The 19359-nt window shown below is 34.7% G+C and overlaps 1 protein-coding gene across 3 annotated transcripts in view; it reads right to left on the minus strand.

Annotated features, from left to right (window-relative positions):
* Positions 1-19359, minus strand: part of CCDC178 (coiled-coil domain containing 178) — a 542262-nt gene that overhangs the window by 404840 nt on the left and 118063 nt on the right. For all 3 annotated transcript variants that reach the window (XM_011974390.1, XM_011974388.1, XM_011974389.1), the window contains exons 10-11: positions 17610-17830; positions 7969-8111 (exon numbers count right to left, since the gene is read on the minus strand). In XM_011974390.1, the coding sequence (XP_011829780.1) occupies positions 7969-8111; positions 17610-17830 (364 nt within the window). The remainder of the gene's footprint in view (positions 1-7968; positions 8112-17609; positions 17831-19359) is intronic.

The following is a 19359-nucleotide window of genomic DNA, read 5'->3' on the forward strand; positions in this document are numbered from 1 at the left end:
CACAGCAGTATCCCTACCCAACAAGCAAACTTTTCTATCTTTATGTTCATGAGAGAGGAGCAATTGCCCTAGGAGTACTAACTCAAAGGTTGGGCCCACTGAGCCAGGTAATGGTCTATTTTTCCAAGCAGCTGGACTCAGTTGCTAAAGGCTGGCCACCTTGCCTTTGATCTGTTGCAGCTATGAAACTCCTTTTAAAAGAAACAGAAAGTTAACCTTTGTGCACCCACTAACCATTTGGGCTTCCCATCCTACCCAGACTGTCATAAAAGAAAGCTGGGTGGAATGGCTGCCACTACACAGGGCTCTCCAGTTACAGGTAATGCTTATTGATAATTCCCATATAATGTTGAAGATGTTTAACAGCTTGAATCTGGCCACCCTCCTTCCATATGAAGATGGCCACTTATCTCACAACCACTTAGGGGTGACAAAGGAAGTGTACTCCAGTGGACCAGACCTTAAAAGTAAACCTATTAAAAATGCAGAAGCCTAATGGTTCACCAATGGGAGTAGCTATACGCAAGAGGAACAGAGGAGGATGGGTTATCCTATAGTCTCTCTCACAGGTGTAAAAGCTAGTGCTATTCCACTGGGAGGCTCTTCACCAAAGGCAGAGCTTGTTCTCTAGCCCATGCATTAGAGTTGGAGAAAGGGAAGGTGAATACATGAAGGTGAATACAATGAATACAATAGCTCCAGGTACACCTATTCCATCTTACATGCCCATAGGGCTATTTGGAAGAAAGGGGCATGTTAACCTTTGTTAATAAACAGGTAAAAAATGGTGTTGTTATTTTAAGGTTATGAGAGGCTGTAAGAAAACCAGCCTAGGTGGCAGCAGTTCACTGCCATGGCCACCAAAAGGGAGGGGCTGAGATAATTAAAAGAAATAATAAAGCTGACCTTGCGAAAAAACAGACAAAGGGTCATTTCCAAATGCCACGTTTGCCTTCCTTCCAGGGTCCTACTCCTTTTATCCCAGTTTTATCTCAAAACATGGAATAAAAGCCTCCAAATGTAGTTATATCAAAAGTCCTGACCATCCAGGATGGCTAAGAAACCCTCATAAACAACTTCTTTTCCCAAAAGCAGTTACATTGCAGGCCATTTTTTAAAAAGCCCATTCTAACACTCTGGTCAGGAAGCCCTTTATAACTGGCTTTGCAAAAGTATGACTGGGAGCTTCACGGAGTTACAACTTCAGGGAGTTCTCAGGGAGCTAATCAAAGAGGTGGTTGAGACTTGCTCCACTTGCTATGTTAATAACCTTAATACCCACCCCACATGGGGGACCAAAAATGGGCCACTCAGCTGGTCCAATACCAAGGCAGATGCCCAGGGGAAGAAGATTGCCCAACTGATTTCAGAGTTAAGCTCAGAGCCTCAAGACACTATTAATGCCTCCTAGTCCTCACTGGATTAAAAAAAAAAAAGCCTTTGCCACCAAAACTGAAATTACACATGAAGTGGCAAAGGTGCTATTAAAAGAAACTGTGCCTAGATTCAGGCTGCCATGGTCAATCCAAAGTAGTAACAGACTAGCATTCATATCTTTCATTACTAAGGCTACTTCTCAGGGTCTAAAAATTAAATGGTGCCTACATGCCACCTGGAGCCCACAATCTTCGGGTAAAGTAAAACATACCAACCAGAAAGACCCTCAAAAGGACTTTAGCCAAATTATGCCAGAAAACTCATCTCTCATGGATTTTGTATCATCCCATGTCCTTGTTAAAAATGAGAATAGCTCCACAAAGAAAAATAAAACTGAGGCCTTGTGAGCTAAGACTGGTCCAAGTCAGGTCAGATAACCAGGAGGTCTTCAAAAATATGGAAAAATTTAAGATATGCCACCCAAATTTTAAAAAGTAGTAAAAGCCCTTCAGGCCTATAGAAATTGAAAATTACCTTCACTGTCGGATCTGACCCACTATCCCTTTCAACTGGATACTGGGCTTACCTAAAAACCTGCAGATGGGGGAGACCACAAGATCATTTACAACCTAAATATATGAGCCCATATCTGGTAATGCTCATAAATTAACTCTGCCTTAATGTTACCAGGAGTGATGCCTTAGGTTCACCACACCTGAGTAAAAGCAGCCTCAGAACCTAAGGAAAAAATTCCCACTAACCAAGCTAAATCGCTCTCAGATCTAAGATTCCTGCTCAAAAGGATTGACAGGAAAACTTAAAATACATGACACCCGGGAGAATGAGACCTAGGGCATCAAATCCCCAGAGAAGCCAAAATGTTTAATGGTTTCCTGTCCCCATCTCACCTAAGGAATAAAAGGCAATTAGGCTTATTCTGGCTGGTACTGGGATAGCAGGTGGTCTCATAGCCCCTAGGAAAGGTTTGCCTACAGTTGCGGGAAGTCAGGGACCCTGAACAGAGGGACCAGCTGAAGCCATGGCAAAAGAACATAAATTGTGAAGGTTTCATGGACATTTATTAGTTCCCAAAATTAATACTTTTATATTTTCTTATGCCTGTCTTTACTGTAATCTCTGAACATAAATTGTGAAGATTTCATGGACACTTATCACTTCCCCAATGAATATCTTTGGGATTTCCTATGCCTGTCTTTAATCTCTTAATCCCATCATCTTCTTTGTAAGCTGAGGAGGATGAATGTCACCTCAGGACCCTGTGATGATTGTGTCAACTGCACAAATTGTTTGTAGAGCATGTGTGTTTGAACAATATGAAATCTGGGCATCTTAAAAAAAAGAACAGGATAACAGCGATGTTCAGGGAACAAGAGAGGTAACTTTGAACTGGCTGCTGGTGAGCCGGATGGAACAGAGCTATATTTCTCCTCTTTCAAAAGCAAATAGGAGACATATCACTGAATTCTTTTTCTCGGCAAGGAACATCCCTGAGAAAGAGAATGTGCCCTGAAGGTAGGCTTATAGACGGCCCCTTTTAAGGCGTGCTGTCTTTTACGGTCGAAGCTGAAGGGATGAAATAAGCCCCTGTCTCCTGTAGCGCTCCCAGGTTTATTAGGTGGATGAAAATTCCTACCTAATAAATTGTGGTCAGACAGGTTGTCTGTTCTCAAACCCTGTTTCCTGGTAAGATGTTATCAATGACAATGCTTGCCTGAAACTTCATTAGCAGTTTTAATTTCCCCTCATCCTGTGGTCCTGTGATCTCGCCCTGCCTCCATTTGCTTTGTGATATTTTATTACCTTGTAAAGTATGTGATCTCTGTGACCCACACCCTATTTGTACACTCCCTCCCCTTTTGAAAATTGCTAATAAAAACTTACTGGTTTTATGGCTCGGGGAACATCACGGATCCTGCCAACATGTGATGTCTCCCCCGGACACCCAACTTTAAATTTCTCTCCCTTGTGCTCTTTCCCTTTATTTCTCAACCCAGCCGAGACACTTAGGAAATAGAAAAGAACCCATGTTAAACATCGGGAGCGGGTTCTCCTGATAGCCTACCATGAGTTTACCCTCTGCAACCTCACAACAGGTATAGAAATTCTAGCGTGTAAGACTAGTGATGCCCTTACCCTCCTCAAAGTCTCCCTAGACTCAGTGGCCAACACTGTGCTTGATAATCGTCTGACTTCTGATTACCTCTTGGCAAAAAAAAGGTGAGGCACGTGTGGTCACCAGCTCTTTCTATTGTGCTTGGGTAAGTAATTCAAGATTAACAACAACAACAAAAAGACATTAAAATCGTCTACAACCAGGCCAAGTGGTTGCACCAATTTAACCAAAAGGGCACAGACCCTCAAGGAATATGAAAATGATAAAACAGGCCAGCCCTGATTTCACCTGATTTTTACCCTAACTGGGCCCTTTAGCTACCATCCTACTTATCTTGATCTTCAGGCTCTTTCTCTTAAACTGTCTGGTCTCTTTTATGTATAAGCAAATCAAGGCCATACAGTGATATAAAAAGGTAGGCTTATACCCAGGAGATAACCAGACCTATCTAAGACTAGCTAGGGAAAAAATTCACTCCTCTAACAGGCCCCATATTGTCAAAGGTGTTCAAACCAGAGTGACTCCATTTTGACTGAGGGCTAGGAAAATGAGGCTGGGCCTTGATAGGCCGCATCCTCAGAAATTTAGGCATTCCTAGCCTCTAGATGTTTATGGTAAGGGAACAAACTAATAATGTCTACTACACAGACCCAGATTTGGGAGTGTCCATATCTCCCAATATCTGGCAAACAAAGGCATTCCTAATTTTGTCTTAAAGATAATAATACCGATTCTTGCAAAATATAGTAATTAAGAAAATTAATCCTTTATCACAAACCCTTGTAGCAGAGCACGTCTCCCCATATACACAAGCATTGTACTTAGAGTGGACACATTCCTCCTCTTACTTTCAGAACCGTCCTACTCTGTCTATGGAGTATCTGTCCTTTCACCACTTTACCTCTCTTAATAAACTTACTTTTGCTTTACACTGTGGACTTACCCTGAATTCTTTCTTGCACGAGATCCAAGAACCCTCTCTTGGGGTCTGGATTGGGACCCCTTTCCTGTAACAATATTAACATCCAACTTCAGATTGAGGAAGTTGTAGAAGACAGACTTTCACCCCTCAGCACCCTTCAAGAATGAGGAGTGAATATACAGAAAAGGGGGAACTTGTTATCTAGTGTAATGCCTACATGACATAGCTGAATTTCTACCCTGCCTTAACTCTGCTTAAGAAACAGAACACCTGTGATAAAAAACAGTTCCCTTTGTAACCAGACCAGCTAAGACAGGTTTAAACCAAGATAGCCAACCAAAGGACTTCAAAAGGACCTCAGGCCTCATTATAATCTCATTTCCATGCTAAATGACCATTGCCAATCCCCATGACACAACTGGAAGAAGGCATAGGAGGACAAAAATGAAGCAGCACTCTGGTTCCGGGAAGTTGACTACCTATTTCTGGAAAAGACATGAATATTCCCTCCCCTTGCTTTTAATGTCCAACCTCCTCATTAAATAAATCCTATATTTTAATCCCCTCACCCTTCATTAGTGGAGAAGTTGAGTTGTGAGTCATGTTACTACTTCTCAATTCCATGGTCTGCACTGCTTAATGCTGACTTTTGGTTTTGGGTATTGGTACCATGACTCCAAACAAGGAAAGATCCCATCTTCTGGGAGAGTGGCTTTGTCAGTAACATGAATATCAGGGAGAAGAAGCTGAAATCATTGGAAGCCATGTCAGATGCTGCTAACAACAGAATCCTTTGGTCAATTGCATTTCTCATAGTTGGTGGTCTCCAAGGTGCAGTCATATGATCTTCACATTAAATTCAGGACAAAAGGAAATGATTTAAATAGACAATAAGCCAGAAGAAATTCTTCAGAAGGCTTGAAAACAGAAAATGTGAGAAAATGATGAAGAAGCATGGAGTACCCAATAAGAAAATATAATGTATGTTTAATTTGAGCACAAGAAGACACAGAAAATGGGACCAAGGAAATGTTTGAAAAAATTGACTCAGAATGCTCAGGATTAATGAAAAATCCAATACATAGAAACAAAAAGACCAACAAATCCCAATGGAATAAATAGAATATCTTGAAAAATAAAATTAATTAAAATTCATAACAAAAAGATGTTCTTAAAAACAGGCAAAACAGCCAAAGGAAAAAATATATAGATTAGATGCATAAAACTGAAAGTCAAATGGTCAGCTTCCTTCTTAATGGCAAAAATGAAAATTAACAGATTATGAAATGTTATAACTAATATATGAAGGTCAACTAAGAATGAACAATTCTATGAAAAAAGAAAATGTCTTTCAAACAAAAATTCTGAAAGTTTATCATCAGGAAAACTTTGCTAAAGGTTATGCTAAAGGATCTATTTCAGCCAGAAAGTACTCTTAGATGAAAAGTCTAACATTCATGAAGAAAAAATAAAAATAGTTATTTTGTGGGTAAATTTAAAAAGTAACCTTGATTACTTAAAACAATAATAATGTACTTATCTGTTATACAATGAAATATTCAGCAACAGTAACAAATATTTAATTCAGAAGAAATGTAATAACTAGAGTAAAATTTTTCTTAGTTCCTTTTATTGTCCAGCAGGATAACAGTATCAGTTGTTTTTTAGAGTCTGACAACATTAAGTTTTCCTGTGGCAATTAATAGGATTTCCTACTAAAAGAATAGAAATAAAATTGTAATACTCAAATTCAAGAAATAATAAAATAATAATCAACATGAAAAAAGGCAATACAAAAGAAAAAAATACAACAAATGTGGCAAATAGACTAAGTTATGTGGTGGTTTATATCCAAATATATTAGTGATTCATGAATGCACTTAATGGTCCACCCTTGAAAATATTTTCAAACTGAAAAAAAATGTGTCTACATGGTGTTTATAACAGATATATCTAAAATATAAAAACTTCAAAGTATTGAGATTAATTGAAAATATTAATCAAAAGAAAGCTAGTACAACTGTATTAATGCCTTGATTGAGTTTAAGCAAAAATATTCCAAGAGTCAAAGAAGGTCAATTCATAATGATAAAAGAGGTTAATTTGTATCCCAGGAGGATATAACAACTTCAAATTTGCATGCAGCTGAGAATATAGACTCAAAATATAGGAAGCAAAAACTGATAAAAATAATTATGTACACAAGTGAGCAATTATAGACGCTCCTCAATACTTGACAGAAAAAGTAAAAAAAATTAATAAACGGAGCAATGCCTCTCAAACATCACCTTGGAGTCTTTTAAAAGTGTAGATTCTCATTTAATAGGTCGGTGTTGAGTCTAATTTTCTGAATTTTGAATGAACACCTGGATAATGTTAATGTTGTGGTATAAAGATTAACCTCCATGCTTAGTAAACTTGATCTAATGGAAGAGTAACAACAGTACACTCAACAAGTAAAGAATGAATGTTATTCTCAATGACACAAGGAATACATGCCAAAAAATGCCATCTTAATTAAGACTAAACAATTCTCATGGTTTGAAACTATATACATTTTTCTCTGGAAAAAAAAAAAAACTATATACAATTCAACTGGAAAGCGATAATAAAAATTAATTAGAACTCAATATATAAATTTTTAAAATACATATTTCTTAATAACCCATGGGTCAAAGAAGAAATCATGATAAAAATTAGAAAATATATCCAATTGATCAAATATAACTAATCAGGTTAGTTATAAAAGAGATCTATTTATCAACTAAATAGATAATATTTAATTACATGTTGAAATATACATTGGATGTGAGGAAATATAAACACCGTAAGAAATGAATGTTATCTAAGTTGTGGAATTTTGTATAAATTGTATTGATTTTGCTTATATGTATATGACTCTAACTCCCATAGTCACTATAAATTCTTTTATACTAAATCATTGATCAATTTGAATAAATAAAAATATTGTATCACACAGAATCATAAAGAAGTTATAGTCAACAAAAGGAACTGAAAGAATATCAGAAAATAAATACATCAGGGACAAATGTAGAAAATAAAAAACCCTCAATAAATAATATACCAAAAATACATAATCTATATATTTAAATATTTCATTTTATTAGTAATCAAATAAATTCAAGTTGAAATATTACATGCTAAGTATATAATTAATTTATTGATATCTAATTTGTTTTTAATCATATCCCATACTGAATTTTTTTAATAGTTACTTTTGCACACATTGTAGGTATATTTATTGTTATAAGATGTCCTCAGGCAATTTGGCAATATATATGAAGAGCTTTAAGATGACACAGAAATATAGTACTTTGGAGATTTATACATCCATAATTTTACATATATGAAATATATATCTTTTTATTTATATATAAACTTGGTGATGAGACAGGTATGAATAATTTAAAATTTTATTTTTCTCTTAAAATTTTCTGTATAGAAATATATATTACATTTTTACTTAATATTTAATTTCTAAATGCTATAATTAGCGTTTGTGAAAAATTCTTACTTGTAGGCCTCTATGCTTTTTTCATCCTGGTGAATATCTTTATCCATCTCTTCTTTAATTTGCTGAGCCTTCAGTCTGGCATTTTCACAGGCTTCTAAAGCTTCTTCAAGTTCTTCACAAACTTTTCTGTGTAGGTCCATTACCTAGAAATGAAAACATTTTTGCTTATATTTGCACTTAATGGTTAATTAAAAATAATAACTTTAACTTAGTGTAGTATTGATTTAGATTAAAAGTTCTTTAGAAACATGTTCTCCCACATTCAACCTATTGTTTGGTAAGTGTAATTTCAGCCCTGACAGGCATTAACGCTGGGAATGTATAAATGTTACTGAAGAAAATAATTTCAATATCCAAGTTAACATGTCCAAAATGAAATCATTATGTCTTCACTCATAAAAATATAGTTTTATTACTCAAATAATACTTTATTATTTAAAAAGTCAGAAAACAAAGATGAACAATGACAAAGTCACCTGTACTCCTCTCCACTAAGAAAAACCATTATTCTTAGGTTGGTGCAAAAACAATTGTGGTTTTTGCCATTAAAAGTATGCACCAACCTAATATCTTAGTGTAATACTTCAAAATATTCAGTTTTTACTCTTTTTACTGATTAAGAAACATCATACTAATCTCATGTTTTACTAACAAACATCATACTAATGCTCCTGTCTTCATCTCTTCCTTCTGTCTTTCTCTGTATATCACTGTATCACATTACTTTTACTTAGTATTCCCTTATATCACACATACTCATGATTTAACTCATTGTCAATTATATGAGCATTATGCACAGTTTGACATGCACAACATATGTATGAGGGACACATAACATAAACAGTACTATGATGAACCATGTAAGGAAATTGCACAATCTATAGTTATACTGCATGTTCTTGAATATTTTCTTCAAACGTACTGTTAAAACAGAATTTTCTGAGTCATAAGGTATTAGCAAATATTTTAAGAATGTTGATTAATATTGGTTGCCAAATTACTCTCCAGAATAAGGGGTAACAGTTTGTATTCTCACCAGTGGAACAGAAGAAAGTCCATGTTTGAAAACTCTTTCCAGCATTTTACATTACTTTTTTCTAATAATATTATTTAAATTGACAGGTCAAAAGGTTATTGTGTAAATTTTACCAGAATTTGATGGCTGTTTCTATAACAATTTTGGAATGATTGACATTTTTACTATAATAAGCCTTCCCGTCTTAGAATATATTATGTGTCTAAATTAATTGTCTCTTTATTTTCTTCAATATGATTTCATAATTATAGTCTTAAATGTCTATATCTTTATAAATTTCGTCATCAATATTTAATGACTCTGCTAGTAAAGGAGTTTTCTGTTTATATTTTTAACTCTTTATTGAAAGTATGGAAAAACTTTATTCATGCTAGTAAAAATATGTTGTATTGCATGGTTTAGTTCTGGTGGATACAAACTTCTTTTGAAAACAACAGTCTTCTATTTGATGTTTTAATTATAATAATATTAAAATAATTTTATTTCACAATTTTTAAATGTATATCTTTTATTTCATTTTATTGTCCTATTACATAGGAAAAATCCTCAAAATGATGTTAAATTGTAATAGGGATATCAGGTTTACCTGATTTGTTCCTATTATTACAGCTTTAGCATTTTAGTGATTAATATGGATGCTTGTGTGAAATAGTTCTTTATTTAAATTAAGGTATTTTTTAAATTTTAATTTTTTATTACAATTGTCAGTTTTTGAATAATGAATACATCTTAAGCATCTTTTGATAAAATTCTATTTTTTAATCATGTTGATACAATAAATTATATACCTATATTTTCTGCTGTTAAACCATTGGCACATTGTTATAATAAATTTTTTTGGAGTGATTTTCTTTTCTTATATTGAAGAATTCTTTGGCAAATATTTTATATAATTTTTCAAATATGTATTTATTGGTAACTTATATATGTAATGTTATTTTTGCAGAATTTCCATAAAGTTTTGGTATTGAAATATATCACTTTCATTTAATTAAAACATTTCCCTCCTCTTCTTTGGACTAAATATTTAAAACAATATTGGAATTATTCATCTTTTACAGGTTAGATCATATGCAACTGCAGTATCACCAGCTTTAGGGTTTATTATTAAGTGTAATAATTTGGTATTTTATTTTTGAGTTTCCCTTTGATACTAGAATAATATCTACATACAAGATTTTTCTTGTGGTTAAGGTATTTTTGTAGTATAATTTTCTTTTTAGTTTTATGGGATGGTGATCTTACAATGCATCTTTTGAAGTTTATCCTTTCTAAATTTTCTTAAGTTTATTTGTTGAAGTAAAACTTATATAGTATAGAATGGGACAAGTTAAAGTGTACAATTCAGTGGCATTCGGTACATTCAATGTTGTACCAACATGACCCTTTTCTAGTTCCAGAACATCTTCATCATCCCAAAGGGAAACCCTGAACTCATTAAATGGTTACTCCCTAGTCTCCCCTTCCTGTTTTAAAAGATTCTCCTGGTGGGAAGATGCAACTCAGTGAAACTGGGCTAGATGAAAGGCAGAATTCTGTTACTTACAGCTCCAAAGGAGAGATGGCTACCAGGTAGGGCCGTGTTAGGGGTTTCAGCTGGGGACAGGTTAGCAGCAAGCTGGAGCTATAGGGGACAGCTTATGGGTGGCAAGCAGTGGAGGTAGGTAGCTAAATTTTAGAAGATCTCTGTGGAGTGGCTAATTTTAATCATTTCAGTAGACTCTGAAGTACAGTGGGTTTCACTACTTGTTTGGGGCCTCTGTTGAGAATAGGATGGGTACATAGTGGCGTGGAATGTGAGGGCCCAGGAAGGGGTTGGAGATGTGGGTTTAATCAGCTTCTCAAGAAAGGGAGGGCCAGCCTTTAGCCACAGCCTCAAAACTGAGTAAGACAACACAACACATTGTGTACTCTAAGAAGTAAAATACGTGCCTTGGCTACTCTGTCATGCCTGGAACTCTGGAGGGGCTGAGTGTCCTTGCAAGCCTTGTTTTATGGCCTTAGCATATCTAGAGACATGTGGGACCTTGATTTATATTTTGGGTATCTATGAGGCAAGGGATTCCCAGAGTTGTTTACTCTAAAGGGGCAACTCTTTACTTCCCACTCTGTATCCTGTTGCTTTGGGGATTTTTTTCAACTCTTTTTTTCTTGTTTTGGGCTTCTAGTTACCATCTTTGTCTGCTAACTTATATTGCATACATTCTCGGTTACAGAAAAAGGGGATTTAGCAGCCCTCTGGCCTAACTTGAAGGCAGCCTTCTCTCTCATTCCAAGGCTTCCAGTCTACCTCCCAGGTATTGGGGTGTGCACTTAAAGAGGTATAGCAGACTCCCTTTGTGAAAACCCAATTAGCCCAAAGTATCAGTCCTTTCACATGTTGTAATGCAGCAGCATTTACTAAAGCCCAAGCACACTGGCTAGGAGTTTTGAATTTTTTAAGCAACCAGGTAACTTCAGCAGGCCTCTAGCCAGGGCCTTAAAACTAGGTCAAGATTGCATAATAAAAAAATAATAATTTTAAAGAGTTTTAAAATGTTATTACGGACACAACATGACAAACAAAACTTGATATTACATTTCCCCCAGCCCTACGCAGTCATTAATCTTTCTGTGTCTATGGATTTACTTATATTGGATCTTTTATATAAATGAATTATGCAATATGTGACCTTTTGTGTCTAGCTTCTTTACTTAGCATAATGCTTTCACGTTTTATTCATGTTGTAGCATGTATCAGTACCTCATTTCTTTTTATGGCTTAATAATATTTCGTTCCATTGATATATCACATTTTGTTTATCTCAGTAAATAAACATTGGGCTGTTTCTTTTGGTTATTGTGAATAGTGCTACTAACGAATATTTATGTACAAGTTTTTGCTTTTGCTTTTGTTTCTTTAGTCTCAGCTTTTGTTTCTTTTAGATATATACCTGGGAGTAGAATTGCTGAAGAATATGGTAATTCTGTGCTTAGCTATTTTGGAAATAACCAAAATGTTTTCCATAGCAGCTACACTATTTTTGCATTCCCACCGGCAAATTACAGTGGTTCCAGTATCTCTAGGGTATCCTTGTTACTTTCCATTTTATTTTTAATCCTATCCTAATGGGTATGACTGGTATCTTATTGTGGTTTTGATTTGCATTTTTTAAAGACTAATGATGTTGAACATACATCTTTTCATGAGTTTGCTGCCCATCTGTATGTCTTTCTGAAGATATGTCTATCTGTTCACTACTATGAACAGATATACAACAGATATATGTATGTCTGTTCATGGCAAGTTCTCTGTTTATTTTAAATTTAGTTGTTTGTCTTTCAGTTGTCAAATTATAAGAGTTCTTTAAGTACTCTGGGAACTACATCAGTTTGAGATCATATTAATTTGCAATGTTTTCTTTCATTCCATAGGTTGTCTTTTTACTTTCTTGATAGTGTCCTTTGATGCAAGAATGCTTTTAATTTTGACTAAGTCCAATTTTTCTATTTTTTTTCTTTTGTTACTTGCACTTTTGGTGCCATATCTAAGAATCCATTTCCAAATCCAAGGTCCTAAAGATTTATCCCTAGGTTTTTGTTTGTTTTTTTGACACAGAGTCTCACTCTGTCGCCAGGCTAGTGTGCAGTGGCGCCAACTCAGCTCACTGCAACCTCCACCTCCTAGGTTCAAGCGATTCTCCTGCCTCAGCCTTCTGAGTAACTGGGACTACAGGCCCCTGCCACCACGCCCAGCTAATTTTTGTATTTTTAGTAGAGACGGGGTTTCACCATGTTGGCCAGGATGGTCTCGATCTCTTGACCTCATCATCTGCCCGCCTCAGCCTCTCACAGTGCTGGGATTACAGGCGTGAGCCACTGCGCCTGGCTATCCCCAGGTTTTCTTTTAAGAGTTTTATAGTTTAAACTCTTATATTTATGTCTTTGATTCATTTTGAGCTAATGTTTATATGGTGGGAGGTAGGGGTCCACTTTTACTCTTTTTAATATATATTTGGATATTCAATGTCCCAGCATCATTTGTTGAAGAGGCTACACTTTCTTTCAATAAATGATTGGTCTTGCACCTTGTCAAAAATCAATTAGCCATAGATACATATGTTTATTTCTGAAATTTCAGTTCTACTTTATTTATCTATTTCTTTATACCTTAGGCAAATATATTTTGCTTACTACAGCTTTGTAGTAAGTTTCGAAATTGGAAAATGTGACTTCTCCAATGTGGTCTTCTTTACAAGATTATTTTTGCTATCTGGAGTTCCTTGCAATTCCATATAAATATTAGGGTAGGCTTTTCCATGTCTGCAAAAGATCATTGAACTTTTGTTCTGGATTGCATTGACTTCACAGATATTTTTAGGTGCTACTGACACTTTAACAATATTGAGTCTCCCAATTCAGGCATACAGGATGTCTTTCAATTTATTCAATTCTTATTCAATTTATTTCAGCAAAATATTACAGTTTTTCTACACAAATCTTTCATCTTCTTAAAATTATTAGTATTTTATTATTTTTGATGAACTGTGTATGGAATTGTTTTCTTAATTTTTTTTGGATTGTTCACCACTAATGTACAAAAATACAACTGAGCCTTATGTGTTGAGCTGAATTCTGCAAGTTTGCTAAATGTGATTTTTAGCACTAGGAGACTGTTTTGTGAAATCTTTGGGATGTTCTATATATTAGATCATGTCCTCTGATAATAAAGAAAATTTGACTTTTTAATTTCTAATGTGTATGCCTTTTATTTCTCTTACTTGCCTAACTACTCTGGCTTGAACTTTCTGTACAATGTCAAATAGAAGTAGTAAAAGTGGGTATCCTTCTTTTATTTATGATCCTAGAGGAAAAGGTTTAAGTCTTTCACCATTATGTTTAGTATTACCTGTCGGTTTTACAAAAATGTCCTTATTCATAGTGAGCAAGTTTTCTTCTTTTTCTAGTTTGTTAAGGGTTTTTATCATGTAAGAATTTTGGACTTTGTCTATTGTTTGTTCTTCAACTGAGACAATCGTGTGTGTGTGTGTGTCTTTATTTTATTAATGTGGTACATTAAACTGATTTATTTTCATATATTGTATTACATATGTATTCCTGGGATAAATGCCATTTGGTCATGATGTATAATCTTTTTAATATGCTGCTAGATTTGGGTTGCTAGGATTTTGTTGAGGATTTTTGCATCTATATTCATAAGGTATATTGGTCTATAATTTACTTCCTTGTGATATATTTATCAGGCTTTAGTAACTAGGTAATGCTGACATAGATGAGTTAGGAAGTGTTCCTTTCTCCTCTTCCTCTTCTTTTCCTTTTGGAAGAGTTTGAAAGTTTGAGAATTATTAGAGAGTGTGTGTGTGTGTGTGTTTGCTATAATTCACTAGTGAATCCACTTGGTCCTGGGCATTATTTATTTATTTATTTATTTTGGTGGAGAGGGGAGGTGGTTAATTACTTATTCAATTTCTGTGCTTGTTATACACCTGCTCAGATTTCCTATTTCTTCTTGATTCCATTTTATCTAGGTTATCTAATTTGTTGGCAAGAATTTTTACAGTCTCAATGTATGTATTTTTATTTCTCTCTGAGGAAGTATTTGGGCCTCTCAGTGCTCATAATTCTGCTTTTCATTTTTGAGTATTGTCAGTTATGCTCATTTTACCAAAGAAAAATGTGTTTACTTTTACTAAGATATCACTTTCCTTCTACCTTATATTAGAGAGTTTTCATATTTTGGCTGCATGACATTTATAGCCTTTCTTAATAGCATCTCAATTTCATGATGAGGAATTATTTTTTCTTGGGGAATTACTTTCCCTTGCATTGTACACCCATAGTGGATGGTTTCACAGAGTTTATGGCTCACACTACAGAAGCCAAGAGGTCCAAACTCTCATTTTGACCCCTGGAATAGTTAGAAGGTCACCAGCTGACTTAAAGGCAGGTAAGCAGAAGCACTGATCTAGGAATTTAAGATGTAATGGAGTAGCACAATAATGATGAAATAAAAGAAGGGCAGTCATTGCATTAATGGTCAGGCTTCTCTAGAGAAACAACCAATAGGAGCGAGGAATAAGCGGGAGAGAGAGAGACTGATTTTAAGGAAAAGGCTCACACTATTTTGGAGGTACAAGTCCAAAATCTGCAGGGTAGGCTGGCAGGCTAAAGACCCAGGGGAAAGTTGCTGTCCCAGTCCAAAAGTAGTGTGGCTTACAGGATTCTTTCTTGCTCAGAGGAGATCAGTTTTTGTTCTGTTAAGACCTTCAGTTGATTGCACAAGGCCCACGAACAATATGGAGAATAATATGTTTTACTGTAAATCTACCAATTCAAATGTTAATCTCATCCAAAAAATGTACATTTATTGAAAACATCTGGAATAATGGTTGACCAAATATCTGGGCATCATGGCCCCATAAGTTGACAATTAAATTAACCGTCATTTTAGCCCTAATAAGCTTTACACAAACGTTGCTTTTTTTTTTTTTTTTTTTTTGGTCTGCTAGAATGAATCCTTTCTTCCCATTCACAAGCCTGATCTTCCAACTGCCCAAAAACTCCACTTGCCCTGCTTATTATGTACCCAAGTTCACTATCAGGGAAAAACACAGTAAAACAAAGGGATACCAATTAAAACACATATAGACAAAATTTTAAAGAATGACAATAAAAAGGTTAACTAAATTGTGAGTTATACCAGTTAGGATTGAGTTTTGCTGTAAGTTACAGAAATAAACCAAATAAGTTGCTTAAACAAGCTTGCAGTTTACTTTTCTCTCACAGAAATATATCTGACTATCCCTTTGCTCTTCAGCCATCCTGAGTTGTGGCTTCCATCCCCAAGGTTGCTTCATGCTGTAAAATGGAAGTTAGAGCTGTAGCTATCATATCAAGGTTACTGGAAGTTTAGTAAATAGCTTATTTGGCATTTTCTAAACTTCCAGCAACCTAGGTATGATAGCTGAGGCAAATGGCCAAATAGACTTCCTGGGTGAGGCAGTCTATTTCAAAGATATTTCATGGAAATCGCAGCCAGTAACTGCTACCTACATCTCATTAGAAATACAATGAGAAAAGGGAAATTGAGAAATATCTTCCAGCCTGTACACTGTCATCCAACTGTATAGGGGTCTATTACTAAAAAAGGAAGACAGTACTTGTATTCTTGTCCACAGTGGAGAAATGAGACTTCAGTATTGCCACTACTCCAGTAATAGAAATTGTTACAGGCACTCTGAAGAATAACTTGATGTTATCTAATAAAATAGTAAATGTGTATAACCCACAATCCAGTAAATACCCAACTAGGTATATAACCCCAATAGGAAAAATTTACATGCAGCTACAGAGGAAGGTATTCATGTGTGATTATTGTTTACAGTCAAATAAGCAGTTTTGTTGCCAGATATTGGAAACAACTCAGATGGCCAACAGAAGATGAAATGGTAAGTAATTACATTGTGAAATATCTATTTGATGGAACATTGTAAGTAAAATGAATGAACTAGATCTATACATATCAACAGTAGCTTGATTAAACTAAAAAACTGTCTGATTAAAAAACAGGTTGTAGAATATTGTACAATGTATGGTACTGTTTGTGTGATTAAAAATATCATGTATTATTTATCAACACACATGCATATATATAATTATACAAATTTGGCTTATAGACACATGAAATTCATTACAAAGATTGTCTTTGGTAAAGGAGGAATGAAAATGGAACTGTTGAGGGGAACACAGGAGACATTTAACAATTTGTTTCATTTACTTTAAAATGTTCAAAAATAAATATAATACAAATTTAAATTTGTTCATTTTGTGACAATTATCAATAAATTATTTTCATATTCCATAATAGGAGAGTTAAATATCTAATTAACCATTAAAATACTTTTATTTCATTTACATATTTTCATCAACAATGAAATTATATATTTTACCTGCATTTTTGCTCAGTATGATTATGGCTTAAAATAAAAAACCCACAATTTTATTTTTGTGAAGTTCTTGCTTTGTTTTGAGACAATCTCACTCTGTCATCCAGGCTGGATTGCAGTAGCACAATCATGAATCGCTGCAACCTCAACCTTCAGGGGTCAAGCAATCCCCACACATCAGCTTCAACCTCAAGGGGTCAAGCAAACCTCCCACCTCAGCCTCCCAAGTAGAGGAGACTACAGTCATGAGCCACCACATCTGGCTAATTTTTGTATTGTCAGTAGAGATGGGGTTTCACCATGTTACTCTAACTGATCTCTAGCTCCTGGGCTCAAGCGATGCACCCAAAGTGCTTACCACACAAAGTGCTGGGATTCCAAGCATAAGCCACCACACCTGACCTTACCTGGCTATTTTACATCACCAAAATTTTACTAGAAGCTTGACTAAACATGTTTAATAATCTTAAATATAATGGTAAGAAAAGAAGACATAGTTAAAATGAATACCTACAGTTGGTAATGTGTAGAGATAAAGGGTGGGTCAATTTTAAGAAGAAAAAAACCTTTAAAGCTGTGTTAATTTCTTATGGTTGAAAAGTTTTTGCATAACTAAGTAATAATTTATGAAATGCTCATGCATTCGTTTATTCATTTACCTCCTTTTTTTTTTTATAATGGTTCTTCAGATCTTGAAGTTCCTGATTCCGCTTAGAGTCCAGTAGAGGGCCATGTTCATTCATGTAGTCTATGTCTGCTTGAATCTTTGCATTTGCTTCTTCTAACTCCATCTTTTGTTTTGCAAAATGTTCTAGTTGATTAACTTTATCTTCAAGATGCCATTGTAACTCTATAACATCTCTCAAACAGGCCTCGTGTTCTAGATATAGAAGGATAAGAACAAAAGAAAATCTGATTGGAAGAAATATTTGATAATACATAAATATAAACCATTTTAATGTCAGAAATTCCTTATCTGTGAATCAATTTTTTTTTTTTTTTTGAGATGGAGTTTTGCTCTTGTTGCCCACACTGGAGTGCAAAGGCATGATCTTGGCTCACTGCAACCTCTGCCTCCCAGGTTCAAGCAATTCTTCTGCCTCAGCCTCCCAAGCAGCTGGGATTATAGGCATGTGCCACCATGTCTGGCCAATTTTGTAGTTTTAGTAGAGATGGGGTTTCTCCATGTTGGTCAGGCTGGTCTCAAACTCCCGACCTCAGGTAGTCCACCTGCCTTGGCCTCCCAAAGTGCTGGGATTACAGGCATGAGCCACCACGCCTGGTCGAATCTTATTACCTCTAAAATAAAAGGTACTATAAAACATATTACTTTCTTAATTCATCATCAAAAAGATTAAAATATATGTTTCATAAGATAATAGTTATTTTACTATAAATCCTGTTTATGCTGTACGGTCAATGCATATTCTGATCATTCTATAAAGTACTCTATGTAACTGCTTCAAAGTGAGAACTGCAAGAGTCGAGGCCTTCCAAAACCACCTAGAAGGAAAATGATGAAATAAGACTTACAAATATCAGAACGAAAAAGGCAAAAGTGATTATTATTTTCTTATAGAAAAACACATGAAATAGTGAAATGAAAATTATTACAAATAAGATAGTTCATGTAAAAGTAATATTAAAAATGCTTGCCTATATATAAATACATTGAAAACAGAATATCTCACAATAGCAAAACTAAAACATAAAATAAACTACATAAATCTATTAATAAACCTAACATGAACTGGGTAAGGTCTGTAAGGGGAAAGTGACAGCGTGCTACCAAACAACACAAAAGTGAATTTGAATAAATGAATAAAAATTCTTTTTTCTGTATAAAAATATTTGAAATTTTAGGTACAGGAATTTCCTCATATTAATGTATAAATTTAATTAAATCCCAGTGAACAGACAAGGACAATTTTAGAAAAATTACATTGAAAGATTTTCTCATTATATTAAGTTCTAGCATTAACTGGTTCTTGCATTCTTGGAATAAAACTAAGTGGGTTAGTTTATTTTCTTTTTAATCTTTTTAAAATAAATTTCTTGGTGGAATTTACTGATGTCTTTACTTGGGATTTTCTGCATTTATACTTGTAATTTTGGCCTGTATTTTTCTATATTTGTACTGTGATCATTTAATTTTGATTTATAATTTATGATAGCTTCTTATATCAGCTGTAGTTTCTTTTGATTTCTTTTCTCTAAGGTGTTGTGGAAGTTTGAAATTGCATATTAAGCCCCATGGCCCTATGTATATATTTATTTTGTGAGGAAGGATTTTTAGTTACTGGGTCAAAATCATTCCTTTAATGATTATATGAATATTTTGGTTATCTATGTATTCAGCAACCTATTTTTCTCTGTAAATTTATTTACTTTGTCAAAGTTTCAACATTA

This window comes from Mandrillus leucophaeus, unplaced genomic scaffold (assembly GCF_000951045.1).
Source record: "Mandrillus leucophaeus isolate KB7577 unplaced genomic scaffold, Mleu.le_1.0 Scaffold145, whole genome shotgun sequence".
Taxonomy (NCBI): Eukaryota; Metazoa; Chordata; class Mammalia; order Primates; family Cercopithecidae; genus Mandrillus; species Mandrillus leucophaeus.